This window comes from Eleginops maclovinus, chromosome 23 (genome assembly GCF_036324505.1).
Source record: "Eleginops maclovinus isolate JMC-PN-2008 ecotype Puerto Natales chromosome 23, JC_Emac_rtc_rv5, whole genome shotgun sequence".
In the NCBI taxonomy this organism is placed as follows: Eukaryota; Metazoa; Chordata; class Actinopteri; order Perciformes; family Eleginopidae; genus Eleginops; species Eleginops maclovinus.
In genome coordinates, this window is record NC_086371.1 from 801469 (window position 1) to 819453 (window position 17985).

At 45.2% G+C, this 17985-nt stretch overlaps 1 protein-coding gene across 2 annotated transcripts; it reads left to right on the forward strand.

The window, feature by feature from the left end:
* Positions 1–869: 869 nt before the first annotated feature.
* LOC134860037 (probable carboxypeptidase X1) lies at positions 870–17943 on the forward strand. 2 transcript variants are annotated; one of them, XM_063876874.1, is made up of 15 exons: positions 870–1194; positions 2487–2639; positions 4061–4170; positions 4385–4524; positions 4814–4898; positions 11184–11343; positions 11462–11553; positions 12500–12623; positions 13866–14062; positions 14146–14325; positions 14405–14602; positions 14686–14782; positions 14927–15066; positions 15142–15244; positions 16885–17943. In XM_063876874.1, the coding sequence occupies exons 1-15, from the start codon at positions 870–872 to the stop codon at positions 17187–17189; spliced, it is 2409 nt and encodes an 802-aa protein (XP_063732944.1). In that variant the 3' UTR covers positions 17190–17943. The 2 variants fall into 2 exon arrangements, with proteins under 2 accessions (XP_063732944.1, XP_063732945.1); XM_063876875.1 differs by lacking the exon at positions 2487–2639.
* The last annotated feature ends 42 nt before the right edge of the window (positions 17944–17985 follow it).

The window sequence follows — 17985 nt, forward strand, 5'->3', positions numbered from 1 at the left end:
GGAGGAGAGGATTGAAGAGGGGAGAAGAGGGGAGGAGAGGGGAGGGGAAGAGATGAGGATTGAAGAGGGGAGGAGAGGAGAGGATTGAAGAGGAGAGGGGAGGAGAGGAGAGGATTGAAGACGAGAGGAGAGGAGAAACTTCTAAGTGCAAAAGTAAAACAAAAATCCAAAGTGAGCGAAAATACCCACGTGTTAAAAACACAGAGAACATTTTATTATTATACTTTTATAAAAAACCCAGAATGAATGAAAACAGGTATGAAATCATTCCAATGTGTAGGACGGTTAAATAAAATACAGGCAGTGATGAGTAAAAGGTGCATAAATAACACAACACTAAATGAACCCAGAAAATAGCAGCGTTGAGATGATCTGCTGCTGGTTTCTCATTGGTTGAGGCCTAATGATATTTTAGTTGTTGAAATATTTACATGTGTTTTTCATATGGGTGTTGAGAGATGTGTCCCTAGATCTAGTCCCTAATTTTGCCCCTCAAAGTTCACCAGATTGATGCATAAAAGTCCAACATTTCAAAAGAATGGGACCCCGGATCCCCCTAGATGACGTGAGGCCCACCCCCCACTTAAAACATGTTCACATTGACAGGATACTAAATACATTTGCACACTTTTTATATGTGTAGTATATTTCTATTTATCCATATTAAATTCTAATGTACCCCCGCACGGACCGCCCTCATCAAGCCCAGGCAGCACCCCCCCAATGCAGTAAACCTAGGGGGACACTCACCAGGGCTTTTATTTTTCCACTGCCTGGAAGTAGTTTTTGCAGGGGGCTCTGTGGAGCAGGGGGCTCTGTGGAGCTGCAGAGTGCTCAGTGTCAGAGGTGTTTCTGCAGGGAGAGTCACTATGGCAGCAGCTCTGCACTTCCTCCTGCTCTTACTCCTGCATTGTGGATCCTTTCTCCTCATTTTATCCAAACATGCAGAGGACACAGCAACAGACAGACCCACTGGGGAGTCACATGCACCTTCTCCTGCAGCTGGGAGAGTTTTTCCTGCAGGGAGAAGCAACACCACTGAGGTTCCCAGCAGTGGATTCACTACCAAGTCAACAGATAAACCCTCCAAAATCACCACGGCTGATAAACATGAGACTGAAGATGCTGGTAAAACAAAGGAGAGGGTAACTAAAAAAGATGAAGAGAAGGAAGAAGAAGGTCCTTTGGAATTAGGTGAGCGGGTTGTATTGTTTCATATGGAAATGTGCCTCAAGAATGCATCTCTAAAGCATTCTTGCAATATAAGTTTTCCCTTAGGGGCATCTTTACAATTATTGGTTTACTGGTTTTGCACGTGTACTTCTACCATAACAGAAACGTAAAAGTGTTCCTGTGCTAACAAACAAATACAGTCTCCTCTGAGGACCGTGCAACCTGAACTGTCTAGAAACAGAAAATCGATCAAATAGATCCAGGAATAAGATGCCAAGGACCCACATTTGTCTACAAAAGTAGTTGTAGTTGCAAGCTGTTAAATAGCAAACAGAATACCTTCTCAGGGTTCCTTTCTCTGGTTCTCTGAGCGTAAGCAGAGCTGTGTTGGCTCTGCATATCTGCGGTCAGAGAGTCAGTGTCCGAGGGTTGGGGGAGGATGTTCCTGTATGCACTGAGGCGTTTTAGCTGTGTGATTTCTGCTGATGAAAACCAGATGTGATGCCTCAGACTTAAAGGAAACGAACAACACCCCCACACACACTCCTCAAAACCAATCATGGGATTTGCCCAGTAAATCCACTGTGCACTCACTGTAACTGTGGCTGCAGCCTATCATGTGATTCAGCAAACAGCCCAAACTGTTTTAACAAAGAAACAACAAAACACTTGGTGAGAAATGAGGCTAGAGCTTTCATATCAATAAGTTCACATAGAAAGTAGTTTTCTTGCTGAATATGTTTCAGTTAGATATGAAGCAGCAGCCCTTTAGCTTAGCATAGCTTAGCTTAAAGAATGAAAACAGGAGGAAACAATTTAATCTAACTAAGGCTAGTTCCAGCCTTAATGCTAGGCTAAGCAACTGTGCTAACTAGCTGCTGGTTTTACTTTTAAATCTAACATGAGCAGGGGTCAAATCTTCCCTTCTAACTCTCTGCATTTACTTCAGTTACATATGAGGATATAGTCAGCATGTTAGCTTAGCTTAAAGAATGGAAACTGGGGGGGAAACTAACCTGGCTCCAGGTAAAGCTAAGCAAAGATCTACCTAGCAACAAAGAAATATTTTCCAGGAGGTTTGCTAATTATTAAACCTTTAAACAGAACCATGCTAGTGTCAGTCTTTATGCTAAGCTAACCAGCTGCTGTTAACTCTAAATGTTACATAAGTGTGGGATAAATCTTGGGATGTCAAATTATGTTTCGTTAAAGTCTAATGCAAAGCAGTTCTTCCTAGTGTGTCTGTAGTAATTCACAAAGTCTAAGGTCGTGTGTTAGGAGGTAAAAACATAAACTGCTTCACATCTTTGTAGAAAGGAGGTCCAGCAGGAGCGTTAAGCTAGCAAAGAAGCCCAACAAGATCCTGAAGAAACCCCAACTCATCCCCAAGAAGAAGCCGACGGTTGTTAAGAAATCCCAACCTCATGTCAAACACAGATCGGGCAAACCAGCCGAGGCCGTCCCACGTATGTACGGCTGTATACAGCGTGTCACACACATGGGTCACATGGTGATGGCAAATAGCTGGAAGGGTTTCACTGGGATTTGCTGTTTTAGAACAATTCTAGTGAGCTCTGAAGCACACATTGGATTTCGAAGGCAAACCCACAGCAATGCATCCAGAAAACCACAAAGCTATTTGCTAATTTAGCTCTTTCCCAGGTGTGATTCATGTGGGCTTCAAACTGAGGCGCTGCTGTATATCTACACTTTGATATAAATCAACCTGCTGCTTCACTGCTGCCCTAAAGACTAACCAGACCTCTGATGAAGTGTCTCCTCTCTGCTGATCACTGACTGTGGCTCTGCAGCACAATGAAATACAGTTGTGGAAGCCTTGTCCATTCATGCTGCAAAACAAAACAGTAGTGCACTTCTTTCAAATGTGTATCAGGAACAACAACAACAACAACAACAACAACAACAACACAGGCCATGTTGTCAATAACCCAAGACCGTCAGACGTGTGAGTTCAAACACACTCCGTCAGACTGTTGGAGGAAGTTCTAAAGACAAACATGATTACCATCATTTTCCTCTTTTGAACCAAAGAGTTCATTTTTAGAGATGCATTATTAGAGTGGGAGGATGGAACCCTCTTTATTCGTCACACATTCATGCACACACAATGCCCCCCCCTCTTCCACCTATCTTAGCATTATTATTATCACTGTACAGCGCCCAGGGAGCAGTGGGGAGCGGGGGCTGTACAGTGCCCAGGGAGCAGTGGGGAGTGGGGTCTGACCAGCGCCCAGGGAGCAGTGGGGAGTGGGGGCTGACCAGCGCCCAGGGAGCAGTGGGGAGTGGGGGCTGTACAGTGCCCAGGGAGCAGTGGGGAGTGGGGGCTGACCAGCGCCCAGGGAGCAGTGGGGAGTGGGGGCTGTCTGGTGCTTTGCTGCTGAGAACGAATATCCTGCAGATGAATCCGTTTATTTTCCTGACACTTGTTTGTTGTTTAGCAGCAACGAAGAATCTCAGCAGTACTTTGCAGCTCCACAGAGATCCAGCGGGACTTCAGGGCTAAAGGGGGGCAGAGGGTCTCTTCATGAGTAGCACCACCAACATTATGCATTACTTTAAACTGCGTGACTGTAAAGCTCTCTGGCAGGAAGCGGCCGAGTGAACTGAGCTGAACCTGCAGACAATGAGGGTCTGTGAGAGGCTGCAGCACAGGACGCTTTCTACACATTTCACCCTCAAATCTACACAAATCTTCTTTCTGGCGCCTCATTAATGTTATATACTGCACTACCTGTGGATTATATGACATTAATGCTTTGTGCAATAACTAAACTAGAACTCAACCTCTACTGGCTTCTTCTCCTGCTGCTCTGACCTTTAATATCATGTTTAAACGCTGGGGTCCTGGGGTGTGTGTGTCCTAAAGAGTGTCCTCCTCTGGGTCTGGAGTCTCTGAAGGTCAAAGACAACCAGCTGAGAGCGTCGTCCTACAGACGCAGAGGCCTGGGTCCTCACCGTGGCAGACTCAACATCCAGGTAACAACAGAACCAACATCTGTTTCCTGCTACCAACAGTACAGGATCAATATGTGTGTGTGTGTGTGTGTGTGTGTGTGTGTGTGTGTGTGTGTGTGTGTGTGTGTGTGTGTGTGTGTGTGTGTGTGTGTGTGTGTGTGTGTGTGTGTGTGTGTGTGTGTGTGTGTGTGTGTGTGTGTGGGTGTGTGTGTGTGTGTGTGTGTGTGTGATGCAGTCGGGGATAGAGGACGGGGATATCTACGACGGAGGCTGGTGTGCTCAGGTCAGAGATCAGAACCAGTGGCTGGAGGTGGACGCTCGCAGACTGACTCGCTTCACCGGAGTCATCCTGCAGGGCCGAGCCTCCATCTGGAGGTCAGTCTGACGCTGAGGCAACTCCTAGAGATCAGATCTAAACACAAAGATGTTATCCACAAATAAATATGAACGCAAAACCACAACATAAGTAAATACATTGTAGGAGAAAGATTAAGGGATTAGGGATGTTTCTAAAACTGTTTACCGGGAAAAAAGACAGAGACACGGAATATAAATACACATACACTAAAAGCTTGGTGCAGTGAATAAAGGACAACATGTGATGTATGTTGTATGTTGTATGATGTATGACGTGCACTGATTGACTGCATGTGTTCCTGTGCAGCTGGAACCTGGTGCACACCTACAAGGTTCAGTTCAGTAACGACACGCTGCTCTGGAGGCCGTCTCTGAACGGGACGAAAGAGGCTGTGAGTAAACACCTTTTATTATAATCATCAGGAGAAAACTCTTATGTCTCTTTGAAATAGCCATGGTAACAACAACAACAACAACAACAACAAGGTGGTGACAGAATGTGATGATTCAAAAACAAACACACGTTGATCATCACATTAATAAACGCTGTTAATCCAGATCACATCACAACACATCGAGGTAAACAATCGAGTAACACACACACAAAATAGGCCTCAATACTGTGTATTCATAAACAAATAATAACAATAAAAGTACACATTAAATTAAAAAGAGCAAGAGAAAGTTGTGACACAAATTAGGTATAAACATTTCTAAAAAGAGAGAGAGAGAGGGAGAAAGAGAGAGAGAGAGGGAGAAAGAGAGAGAGAGAGGGAGAAAGAGAGAGGGAGAGAGAGAGAGGGAGAAAGAGAGCACACACTGGCAATCAAAACAGGAAGACACAAAAGATCCTGGCAACCAAAAGAAGACAGACTCTGTGGTCCCTGTACGACAGGTGAGACTGAGACAGATGCACTTCCTCCTAAAGTGTGGAACATTCAAAGAGAAGAGGAGCAGTTACTTTGACAAGACACACACACACACACACACACACACACACACACACACACACACACACACACACACACACACACACACACACACACACACACACACACACGTATTTTGATGTTGTTTGTATTTCTTATTGTTCTGTTTGGATGCTTTGGCAACATTGCTTCTTTTAACTTTCATGCCGATGCAGCCCCATGGAATGGAATTGAATTGAATTGAATGGAATTGAATTGAATTGAATTGAATTGAATTGAATTGAATTGAATTGAATTGAATTGAATTGAATTGAATTGAATTGAGAGAGTTGTGAAACCACAAATTGAAATCACAACAACAAACAGCAGAACCACACAGCCATGGTAACAACAACAACAACAACAACAACAACGACGACATGGTGATGGTTGTAGAACGTCATGATTTAAAAACAAACTGAACTTTATTTGGGATTAACGGACAGCAGCCTCCTGAAGACCCATGCACCCTTTACTTCACTTCATCTACCACCGTCTCTTCCACCGGACTGAGAGGGAGGGACTGACCCACATGATGGGGGACAGACCGACCGGCTGTGAGGACAGACAGACCGGCTGTGAGGACAGACAGACCGGCTGTGAGGACAGACAGACCTGCAGTGAGGACCGGGCGGCGGCGCTCAGGTTTGTGGCTCAGAGGATGCTGGTACACAGGAAGGAGGAAGAGGACGAAGAGGATCTGTGCTCCAACATCCTCTTCGCCTTCATCAGCAGCCTGCAGGACACGCAGTGGGAGAGCATCCGGGACAGGATGAGAGAGCCAGTGAGTTTAACCTCTAATTAACCTGTCTCTAAACCTTAGCTGTATACATAAATACAGGCTGCTGTACAGGGTTAGGGTCACAGTGAAAGTATTCTAAATGTTCCTCCAGTGAAAGTAGAAGTACTCAGGTCTTGTACTTGAGTAAAGTAGAAGTACTCAGATCTTGTACTTGAGTAAAGTAGAAGTACTCAGGTCTTGTACTTGAGTAAAGCAGAAGTACTCAGGTCTTGTACTTGAGTAAAGTAGAAGTACTCAGGTCTTGTACTTGAGTAAAGCAGAAGTACTCAGGTCTTGTACTTGAGTAAAGTAGAAGTACTCAGGTCTTGTACTTGAGTAAAGTAGAAGTACTCAGATCTTGTACTTGAGTAAAGTAGAAGTACTCAGGTCTTGTACTTGAGTAAAGTAGAAGTACTCAGATCTCGTACTTGAGTAAAGTAGAAGTACTCAGGTCTTGTACTTGAGTAAAGTAGAAGTACTCAGATCTCGTACTTGAGTAAAGTAGAAGTACTCAGGTCTTGTACTTGAGTAAAGTAGAAGTACTCAGGTCTTGTACTTGAGTAAAGTAGAAGTACTCAGATCTCGTACTTGAGTAAAGTAGAAGTACTCAGATCTCGTACTTGAGTAAAGTAGAAGTACTCAGGTCTTGTACTTGAGTAAAGTAGAAGTACTCAGGTCTTGTACTTGAGTAAAGTAGAAGTACTCAGATCTTGTACTTGAGTAAAGTAGAAGTACTCAGGTCTTGTTCTTGAGTAAAGTAGAAGTACTCAGGTCTTGTACTTGAGTAAAGTAGAAGTACCAGAGTGTAGGAATACTCTGTCTCAGTGAAAGTATTCTAAATGTTCCTCCAGTGAAAGTAGAAAGTACTCTCCTCTAAATGTACTTAAAGTAGTGACAGTAAAAGTAGTCATTGTCTGATTGGTCCATTTCAGAATAATATCTCTGATCTGTTTTATAATGATTGATCATTAAAGTGTTCTCAGAGCTGGTAAAGGTGCAGCTAGTTTGAATGGCTTTGTATACTGCAGGGTAGCTGCTGGATTTACTGCAGGTGAACTACAGTCTGATTTAAGGGAGATTATATGTACCATCATTAATCCAGATCTGCCTAGCAACCAAACTAACAGTATTTCAAATGCACTTAGTTACTTAACATCACTGTAAATAATAAATCATTTAAATCATGAGAGCCACTAATTTGGCCATAGCTAGCTAGGTAGCTAGAAATTTGCTAGCAAGCTAAGCTATCTAAATATCACCCTGAAGGGTTGAGTGGGTCTCTGGTGAAGTCAAAGGTGCTCAAAGATGTACCATCCGCAGCTCCTGTTACACCCAGAGTGACATTAAGTCAATGACCTGTTTCTGATTTTGAGAATGCATAACCTTCAGTTCAGATATTAAACGGAGCTTCTTCTTCCAGCTGACTCAGGCTCACCTGGCTCAGGTGTCCAGGAGGATCGTGACGGTCGTGTCGGAGCTCGTCCTGCGGGTTCTGGTCCCAGCTCTGATGGATCATCTGCAGCAGGGTTCAGAGTGCAAGTCCTGCAGGTAGGAAAACCCTCCCTCAGTCCTAATGCTGAATTATCCTTTAGCTTTTAAAGCCAGATCTTTTCTATTCAAATGAAAACAAATGTCATTTCAATATTCAAAAATTCAGGGAAACAGGATTCTAGCGTTCCTACAGAGAACAGATGTTGGGATTTAAAATGAACAGGGTAAATGACACAATAGTTGTTGATCAAATGTTCTTAATTGAAAAAATATTGTTCAATTTTGAGACAAAAATGACAATTTTATCAACTATTTTTTAGCAGATCTGCTGTTGGATATTTAATGTTTGTATTTTTGGTAGGTTTAGTTTATAATGGCTGGACAGAACAAGCAATATATTTGTCTGTGATCTATAATACTCTTTGATCTGGAAAATCATTATTTCCTGGTTTTTATACAATTAATGCAACAATTGGAAAAGTAATGGAAAGGTTTTATTGTTTTTGCTGCTATTGAGATTTGACTCTCTTTAAATCGGGTATGCTGGACAAATGGAGCAGATAGTAATAAGCAAATATGCTCGTTATTAAAGTGTGATTAAACTAATGAATACATGTTTGTTTTGCAGATCCTCCATTGAACAAATTCTCCTCCAGTCTTTGGAGAGCTCCGTCTCACACACTGAACAGTTGTTGGATTCGGGGGAGGTGATCTGTGATAGGTCAGACTCCTGTCCAGACACGACGTCAGGAGACATGAAGACAGGAAGCAACGGCAGCACAATCCTGACGAACCTGAGCGTCGAAATAACAGAGACAAGAGAGGAGACTAGAGAGGAGACAAGAGAGGAGACTAGAGAGGAGACAAGAGAGGAGACTAGAGAGGAGACTAGAGAAGAGACAAGAGAGGAGACAAGAGAGGAGACTAGAGAGGAGACTAGAAAGGAGACAAGAGAGGAGACTAGAGAGGAGACAAGAGAGGAAACTAGAGAGGAGACAAGAGAGGAGACTAGAGAGGAGACAAGAGAGTTAGAGTTTGATGAGGAGAGTTTGCACGAGTATTACTGCTGCCTCATCCCGTTCCTCCAGGAGAAACTTCGGAGCTTCGCCCGCGGAGTACGTGAGGCCTTTAAAAAGATCCGCAATAATGAGGTAGCACCACAGAACCCTGAAGCATCGCCTCCTCGCAACGTCGCTCATGGGAAGACTTTCACCCAAGACGAGGTGGTGAAGGAGCTGCTGATGAGCTCGCTGCTCATGTTGAGCTCGTGTTGCATCGAGGCCGGGGTCACCTCCAGCGAGCCCTACCGGGAGTCTGTGTACCCTTTGACCTCAAAGATCCTGCAGACTGTGGCCCTGAGAGCAGACCAGCTGTTCAGGTCACAAGAAGAGGATCCGGAGCGTGAAAATGCCACCGTGACTCGGGAGCAGCTTGCCGCCACGGCGTTGCTGGTTCGAGAAGAACTGAGGGGGACGATCATGGATTTTTTCAACAACCCCAAAAAGGCGTCCGACAATGAAGAGGACAAAGAGGAGGGGGGACTGGCCTGCCTTCTGTCCAGAGTTAAGGGCAGCCGGGAAGGCAGCAAAGCGTCCGGGTCAGGAGAATCCACGATCAGCAGCATGGCCGAGGTGGTGCAGTCTCTCCTGGAGCAGAGCAAGGACCAGGACCAGGACAAGACACTGGGAGACTCCCCCTCCCCGTTGCAGTCTGGAGATGCCACTCAGGGAGAAGCAGCCACCTCAGAAGACGTGTGGGACACGATTATTGATTTCTTCAAAATCCCAGAAGACGCGCTGGAGGGCTCGAGATCTTCGGACCTCCTGTCCAGCAGAGCGTCCGGGTCCAACTCCAACAACATGCCGGACGTGGTGCAGACTCTCCTGCAGGAGGTTCAGCGTGGCGTCCCAGATGGTGCGGCGGTCCTGATGGGCCTGGATGATCTGATCAGTCAAGACAAGCTGGCCAACTTCTCTAAGTCTCTGGCGGACAAACTCACAGACATGTTCAACCAACAGACGCACAGCAAGAGTCTGTTTCTGGACGTCGGGCGGCTCGCGTGGTCCGACTCGGAGCTCTGCAAGCCAGGCAAGAGGTTTCCCATCTCCGCCGTCTTCAGGCCGTCTGACCAGGTGTACTTGTTCGTGGAGGAGGCGGTGAAACTGCTGCTGAAGACAGTGGTCTTCCCTCCGCCTTCCTGGGGGATGGGTCAGGTGATCAGAGTCCAGAGCGCCGGCGAAGCACCGGCCGATTGGGCCGAGTCGGCCAGGAAGTACGAGGAGCTGATGGACGATTACAGGAAGCTGATGACCAAGCAGGTGATGGCAAAGCTGGGCAGGAAGTCCTCCTCCGACTCCTGGCCCCGGCCTGACGTCTGTGAGCAAAACAAAAAGAGGAACATCGTCTATTTCCTCCAGGACCTTCAGGACAAGGTCTGGAAGACCCTGTCCAAGAGGGCCGTCTGAGGAGTCTTCAGAGGAGGAAGCGTGAACATTCTGCGAAATGTCTTCTTTAAATAAAACGATATGAGAAGATTAATGTTCCTTTGTGTTTCTGTCTGCAGCTGACAGGGGATGGGGGAGCAGAAACAACACAGTTATTTATTTGGTGAATGTAATAAGAAGGAGAATCCTTTAATGGTCCCACAAATATATTAAAATAATAGGAAATAATGAAATAAAAGAAACATATGAATAAAATGTTTTATGAGCTTAAACAATCAAACATTGACATAGATTTAAAACATGCAGATTAAGGTGTAAGAGCAGAGTGTGAGTGATGCTGGAGAAGTAAACTGTATGTAAAATACAATACGCTAAATGCTGCAGAGGATGGTGTAAAAAGTAAATGCAGGAGTCTGTAAATATAATAATGTGAACGACAAAGAATGTAAAATGAAATACTGCTTATTGCATCTTAAACCACACCAGTCTGTTCAAGAGATGGAAAGTTACTCAGAACATTTACTCAGGGGTGGTGAAGTGATTCGAGGTTCCTACTTCTTCTTCAAGTACATTTTTGGGGATCTTGTACTTCACTTGAATATTTCCATGTTGCACTACATGCATCAAACAGCTCGAGCTTCTTTTAACAAAATGCATCTTTAAAGATTTACAACAAACAAAAGTTGTCACAAAAAGGAAAATGATTTCAATATTTTACAAAAAGTCAATCAGAACTTTGTTTGTCTAAATGCTTATTGAAATGTCCCTTAACTATATTTATATATACACATAAAGGACATTTTTCTGCAGTATTGATACTAACTTTGTATGCTTTAAGTACATTTCGCTGATAATACTTGTGTACTTTTACTTCAGTAAGATTTTGAATGCAGGACTAAGGATTCGATCTTTTACTCACGTACAGCATCTGAGTTCTCCTTCCTCCTGTGCTCTGTTTGAACACCTGTTTGTCACCGCCTCTCTGTGCTGCAGGTATTCATTGGGAACCAGAACCTGGAGACTCCTGTCCTGGCTCTATTCAACACCTCCACCGTGGCCCGTTACATCCGGATCAACCCGCAGAGCTGGTACCAGAACGGCACACTGGGCCACATCTGCCTGAGAGCCGAGGTGCTGGGCTGCACTGTCCCAGGTACAGGAAGACACCTGTCTGAACAGTGTGTGTGTGTGTGTGTGTGTGTGTGTGTGTGTGTGTGTGTGTGTCTCACCTTTGCACTTTGGAGGCTGTAACACCTTTCCTGTCACCACAGATCCAAACAACATCTACCCGTGGCAGACGGCGCCGGCAGAGCCTCGAGACAAACTGGACTTCAGACACCACAACTACAAGGAGATGAGAAAGGTCTGGCACAGCATGGGGTGCATCTTTATGTATGGCAGCCATTCCAGTGTTTGTTGAATTCCAAAACAGCAATACTTTATTATTTGTTGGATTTTTTTGTTATTTGTTCATTATTATTGTTTTAAACCACATGGAAATATGATATATAATACCCGCATTGTTTGAATTCTTCTGCTTTATGTGTGTAATTCTGTTTATAGTGCTACCTATCTTTTTTATTTAAGACTTTAATTGGCATAATAATTTAAATACAGATAATAAAAAAGAATCTTAGAAATCAAAAGGGAACAAAGAGAAAAAAGTCAGGAAGTCTGAATTAAATAATTAAAAGCGTGTTTATTTTATTTAATATAATATAGATATCCTGGAGTTACAGCAAAACATGTACATATATTTACACACATTATGGAGGAAGAGCACACAAAACATGTACAAATGATTTTATAAAGAAAATAGGCATTTTCATAAACTGTGTGTGTGTGTGTGTGTGTGTGTGTGTGTGTGTGTGTGTGTGTGTGTGTGTGGTCTCAGTCTGACCAGAAAACAAATATTATGAGAGGTTTCGTTCTTCACTGAGCTGCCACTACCTGCGGTCGATCTGAGGGTCTGCCCACAGAAACACACACACACACACACACACACACACACACACACACACACACACACACACACACACACACACACACACACACACACACACACACACACACACACACACACACACACAGTATTCAACACATCAGGCCTGACAGCAGGCAGAAACTGGGAGAAATACCACCCACAATATCCGATCAGGTGTTCCCCCTCTTACTGCAGGTGGCTTTAAGCGTTGATACACAGACATTTAACAGACTCAAGAAATAAGAGTCTTAACAGAGTAAACAGGTCTACTTTAAGTCTACTTTAAGTAACTGTTGTTGTTGTTGTTGTTGTTGTTGTTTCGCAGTTGATGAAGTCCGTGACCGAGGCCTGTCCGAACATCACACGCATGTACAGCATCGGGAAGAGTTACACAGGTCTGAAGCTCTACGCCATGGAGATCTCTGACAACCCCGGGAAACACGAGCTGGGTGAGAAGCTTTCAAACCCCTAACACCGAAACACCACCCTAAGCTAAAGGAGGCTAATGTTGGGCTATAAAGGAACTACAGCACGGTCACATGACTTCACGTAACCACCGCTAAGCTAAATGAGGCTAATGTTGGGCTATAAAGGAACTACAGCACGGTCACATGACTTCACGTAACCACCGCTAAGCTAAAGGCGGCTAATGTTGGGCTATAAAGGAACTACAGCACGGTCACATGACTTCACGTAACCACCGCTAAGCTAAAGGAGGCTAATGTTGGGCTATAGAGGAACTACAGCACGGTCACATGACTTCACGTAACCACCGCTAAGCTAAAGGAGGCTAATGTTGGGCTATAATGGAACTACAGCACGGTCACATGACTTCACGTCACCACCGCTAAGCTAAAGGCGGCTAATGTTGGGCTATAAAGGAACTACAGCACGGTCACATGACTTCACTTCACCACCGCTAAGCTAAAGGCGGCTAATGTTGGGCTATAAAGGAACTACAGCACGGTCACATGACTTCACGTCTCCACCGCTAAGCTATAGGCGGCTAATGTTGGGCTATAAATCCTCCAAACTTAAATCCTCCTCCTTGATGTTTTTGAAATTCCTGCTCTTCAGATCCCCCTCTCTCACAGACCTCAGTCAAAGAGCCGGATCCGTTTCCTGTTTGGTTTGCATGCATTGACAGGCAGCTCTGAAATCTCACACCTCCTCCTCCCACTGTTTACAATGAGAGAGCTCACACATAGACTTCTGTGACTTGACTTCCAAAACTAGGAGCTGGAAGACCTACTAAGGATCTGAAGTAATCTGAGAGAAAAGATGAAAGGTTATAGCATCTGTGTTAGGATTACATTTGATAACTGAAGAGGGGCATCATCTTCCTCTCTCCTTCTCTGTGATGCCTTCACTGACTTGTTTTTGGCAGGGAAACCTCTCCACTCTTTCACCTCAGGAGGCCAATGAAAACATTTACACATCTCAGAGCAAATTAAGAAACTGTGTGTATGTCTCACACACTGCTGGTCTGTGAGGTTCTGCAGGGTTTGGATCCAGCAGCCATAACAGAAGTCCTCTCTGACAGCTTAGGCCCCCATGTGATGGCCGAGCATCTTTCCAGCGTAGGATGAATGTCTCTTCTAAAAGAGTGGTGCAGGAATGAGTCGTGAGGTTGATATGTGTGGATTGCAGGGCTCTTCTTCACTAACTCCTGTGTTTGTCGCCCCCTGCAGGGGAACCAGAGTTCCGTTACGTTGCAGGGATGCACGGGAATGAGGTTCTGGGCCGAGAGCTTGTCCTCAATCTCATGCAGTTCATGTGTCAGGAGTACAAGCGAGGCGACCAGCGCATCGTCCGCCTGATCCAAGACACCCGCATCCACCTGCTGCCCTCCATGAACCCGGACGGATACGAGATGGCCTTTAAGAAGGTTTCTGGAGCTGCATTTAGATCCTGCGGTCTCCATGATGTCTGGAGGACTTAACATCTATCTCCCTTTCCTGTTCTCCGCAGGGCTCGGAGCTGTCCGGCTGGTCGCTCGGTCGCTACAGCTACGAAGGGATCGACATGAACCATAACTTTGCAGACCTGAACTCTGGGATGTGGAACGCCATCGAGGTGGAGACGGACCGGTCCAAACTCATCAACCATTACTTCCCCATGCCGGAGATGTACACCTCAGAGGAAGCCTTTGTAAGATTAGTCGGGACAGAGGTTGTAAAATGCTGACTGACTGCCAAATAGACTGATACTCTGTCCTCTGAACATCCAGGTGGCGTCAGAGACCCGGGCCGTCATCGACTGGATGCAGAACATCCCTTTCGTCCTGAGCGCTAACCTCCACGGGGGGGAGCTGGTGGTCACCTACCCGTACGACATGACCAAAGACTGGGCGCCTCAAGAGCACACCCCCACCGCCGACGAGAGCTTCTTCCGCTGGCTGGCCACCGCGTACGCCAGCACCAACCAGGTTCACCCCCCCTCACCTGTCACTTCAACACATCTACAGGAAACAGCACCATGAAGCTCACCTGTGTGTTTATTGATCACCAGGTGATGTCCAACCCGGACCGCCGGCCCTGCCACAACAAAGACTTCAGGAGAACCAACAACATCATCAACGGAGCCGACTGGCACAACGTACCAGGAAGTAAGGACGTTCTCTCTTGTGGTGTGTTCTATAGGTTTTAGTGCATGTAAATGGTCTGCAGAGGCTAACATCCCTGTGTTCCCTCCAGAGGGAAAACACCAAGGTGCTAAAAGAAACTAAAAAGCTGTGTTTCCGTCCCCTCAGGTATGAATGATTTCAGCTACCTGCACACCAACTGCTTTGCTGTGACGGTGGAGCTGTCCTGCGATAAGTTCCCCCACGTCAGCGAGCTGCCCGTCGAGTGGACGAACAACAAGGAGTCCCTGCTGGTCTTCATGGAGCAGGTGAGCCGGGCTTTATGCCTAGTTCCTTTAGCCTTTTATTAATTCAATGAAACTGTAACCTGCTGTCTGGTTCAGGTCCACCGTGGGATTAAAGGCGTGGTGCGGGACAGAGAGACGGAGGCCGGTATCGCGGACGCCATCATTAAAGTGGACGACATCGATCATCACATTAGATCAGGTACACACTCATTCAGATAAATCAAAGGGTCTGTGGTAGGACAAATCTAATGGGGGTACCTGGACCCCTAGAGGTGCGGTGGAGTACTGCAGGGGGTACATGAATTTAAAAAACATCAGTTGTGCATAATTCATAAAATAATGATACCATAATAACTTAAATTTAAATTCTGTAAAAAACATTTTATATTCAATATTTCAGTTTTTAATCGAATCGTTAAGACTTTAAAAAAAGATGATTTTGAAAAAAAAAAAAATTAAATTCGAAATTTGGAGAAAAAAAATCTGAAGATTGAAAAGAAAAAAATGACAAATGTGTAAATTTTTCCAACTTAAAGAAACAATATATAAAGTTAAAGGTATTTCATATTTTCTATTTACCTCAATTGCCAAGGTGGTTGGGACGGAGGGCGGAGAGGTCAGATGAGAGATGGGAGTGGGGGGAGAGGGAGATGAGAGACGGGGAGAGAGCGGGAGGGACGGAGAGAGGGGGAGCGAGAGGAGAGAGGGAGGGAGAGAGGTAGGGAGGGAGGGAGGAGAGAGAGACAGGGAGGGAGAGAGAGGGTTGAGGGAGGGACGGAGGATTGAGAGAGCGAGAGAGGGAGGGAGGGAGAGAGTGAGAGGAGAGAGGTAGAGAGTTCAGCATCCTGACCGCCTGGTGGAAGAATTCAAATATTTGACCATGAATTCACTTGAATAACGCCATGGAAACAATGTCCCCAAAACAGGCGAAAGGCGTGGCGGAGTTCCTTTGATGCACTTCCTGTCTGTGGAGGTGTTACAGAGGTCTTTAGGACTCCTCAGCCTCTGTAGCACCCATGAGGTTAACGGTCTACCTGCACACGCATGTTTATGCCACCAGGGGCGCAGGTCATGCTGTTGTTCTATATGAGCAGAAGAAGTGTGTCGTGTGCTGCTGCTCCAGACGCCCCTATGTGTCTGTAGCTAGTGAGTGTGGCTCAGTGGGTTAGTGCGCTGATCTAATGCTCAGATGAGCTGGTTCAATCCCCACTGCAGTCAGCATGTCCCTGTGCAAGACACTTCCTGTGGGGATTGTCTCCAGGTTCTATTATACTAGTAATAATTAATAATAATAATAAAGCTTTATTTTCAAAGCACTTTTCATGCAGCTCAAAGTGCTTTAAAACATCACAAGTTAAAAGAACAATAAATTCCCTTCAGATCAGACACACGCAGCAGAGCGACTACTAGTATAAAACCCTATGACTAAAAGCACCGTGTGCTATAACATGTAAAGGATGATCGTAATAAAACCTTCATAATTATAATAAAGGGTCAAATTAAATGTTGCTTTTCAAACTGTTCAATAAATAATACAAGTTAAAACCTTTAAGATCAATTGAATAATTAAAACGATGTAAATAATAAAGAGTGAAAGGCCATTAAAAGGCGTGTGGCTAAAGAAAAGCCCATCCAAAAAGAAGTGTCTTTAGCTGTCCTTTAACAGTTCAGTAGTGACCTTTAATATAATAATGAGTAATAAAACAGCAATGATCCAAACACAGCGGACAACAGTACACACGCCAAAGGATATACTTCCACCTTGCCTTTTCCTTTTTGTAGTATTTCATGTATCCTGAGTGTTGATCCAGGTCCCCCCCCCTCTGCTCCCTCTCCCAGTCTCTGATGGAGATTACTGGCGGCTGCTGAACCCCGGAGATTACCGAGTGACCGTCAGCGCTGAGGGCTACTTCCCCTCCTCCAGAAGCTGCCAGGTGATGTACGACTTCTACCCCACCATCTGCGACTTCAACCTCACCAAGATACCCAGACAGAGGCTCATAGACATCCTGGCCAAGGGGGGGAAGCTTCCTGTGGATCTGCAGCTCCGACTCAGACAGCTCCGTCTGCGGAAGCTCCGAGTGACGACCAAGGCCATCAACCAGAGGAGAAGCAGTGCTGCTAAGCTGGGGAGGAGGGTGTGATGGGGAGGACGGAGGCTCAGAGACTCCCATCTCTACTGGATGTTGATTAGATGCTCCTCTTCAGAAACCTGCTGTTTTACACCTGAGAAAGTCTCTGTTGTGGAGCCGCAGAGCAAATGGAGGAACCTGGCTGTGCTGGCTGACAGGATTTAAAACGAAGGACTTAGGAGGTCAAAGTGAGCTTTTTATAATAGTATTAATAATAACAAGATTAGATCTATTGTAGGAGCTGCAGTTTCCACATACTATACATAAACATCTACAGACTCTACAAAAGGTAGTGTCTCTACAGTACAGTTCATAGGCAAAGGTTAAAAATAACCCCCACGTGTATTTTATAATTGTTTTGGTGTCTTAAAAAGTGCTTAAAATGCAATCTTCAGTGTCCCTGTGCTGTGATACACTAACCGACCACTAGAGGGCGGAAGAACCCGAACCCCCTCAGAGGCAGGTGCTGTGGAGCTGAACACCTGGTGGTGCAGAACGGAGGTTGTAAAATGTGTTCACACCCGGTTTAGGAACTGTTCACTCAGCATTAAAAGGACAGGGCCGCAGTTTCTACACTCTGTCAGTCATGAACACACTAAAAGGCACTGTCATTACCCAATCTGTACCGGAAACCCGATCGGTTCTGCCCATGTGTGCGAATATGGATTTACGGCATCGATGAGAAAGTGTTGACGTGTTTGAAAAACATCCCAAAGATAATATACTGTCGAACTGAATACTTCTTACAACGCTGAATAAATGTGGTGTACCTCGACATATTTCATCGTTCACTGTTGAATGACTTTAC

Coding starts and splice junctions, on each gene's coding strand:
- LOC134860037 (XM_063876874.1), top strand. CDS start 870: ATGGCAGCAGCTCTGCACTTCCTCCTGCTCTTACTCCTGCATTGTGGA. Junction 1,195..2,486: donor AGAAGGTCCTTTGGAATTAG/GTGAGCGGGTTG, acceptor ACATCTTTGTAG/AAAGGAGGTCCAGCAGGAGC. Junction 14,326..14,404: donor ACACCTCAGAGGAAGCCTTT/GTAAGATTAGTC, acceptor CTGAACATCCAG/GTGGCGTCAGAGACCCGGGC.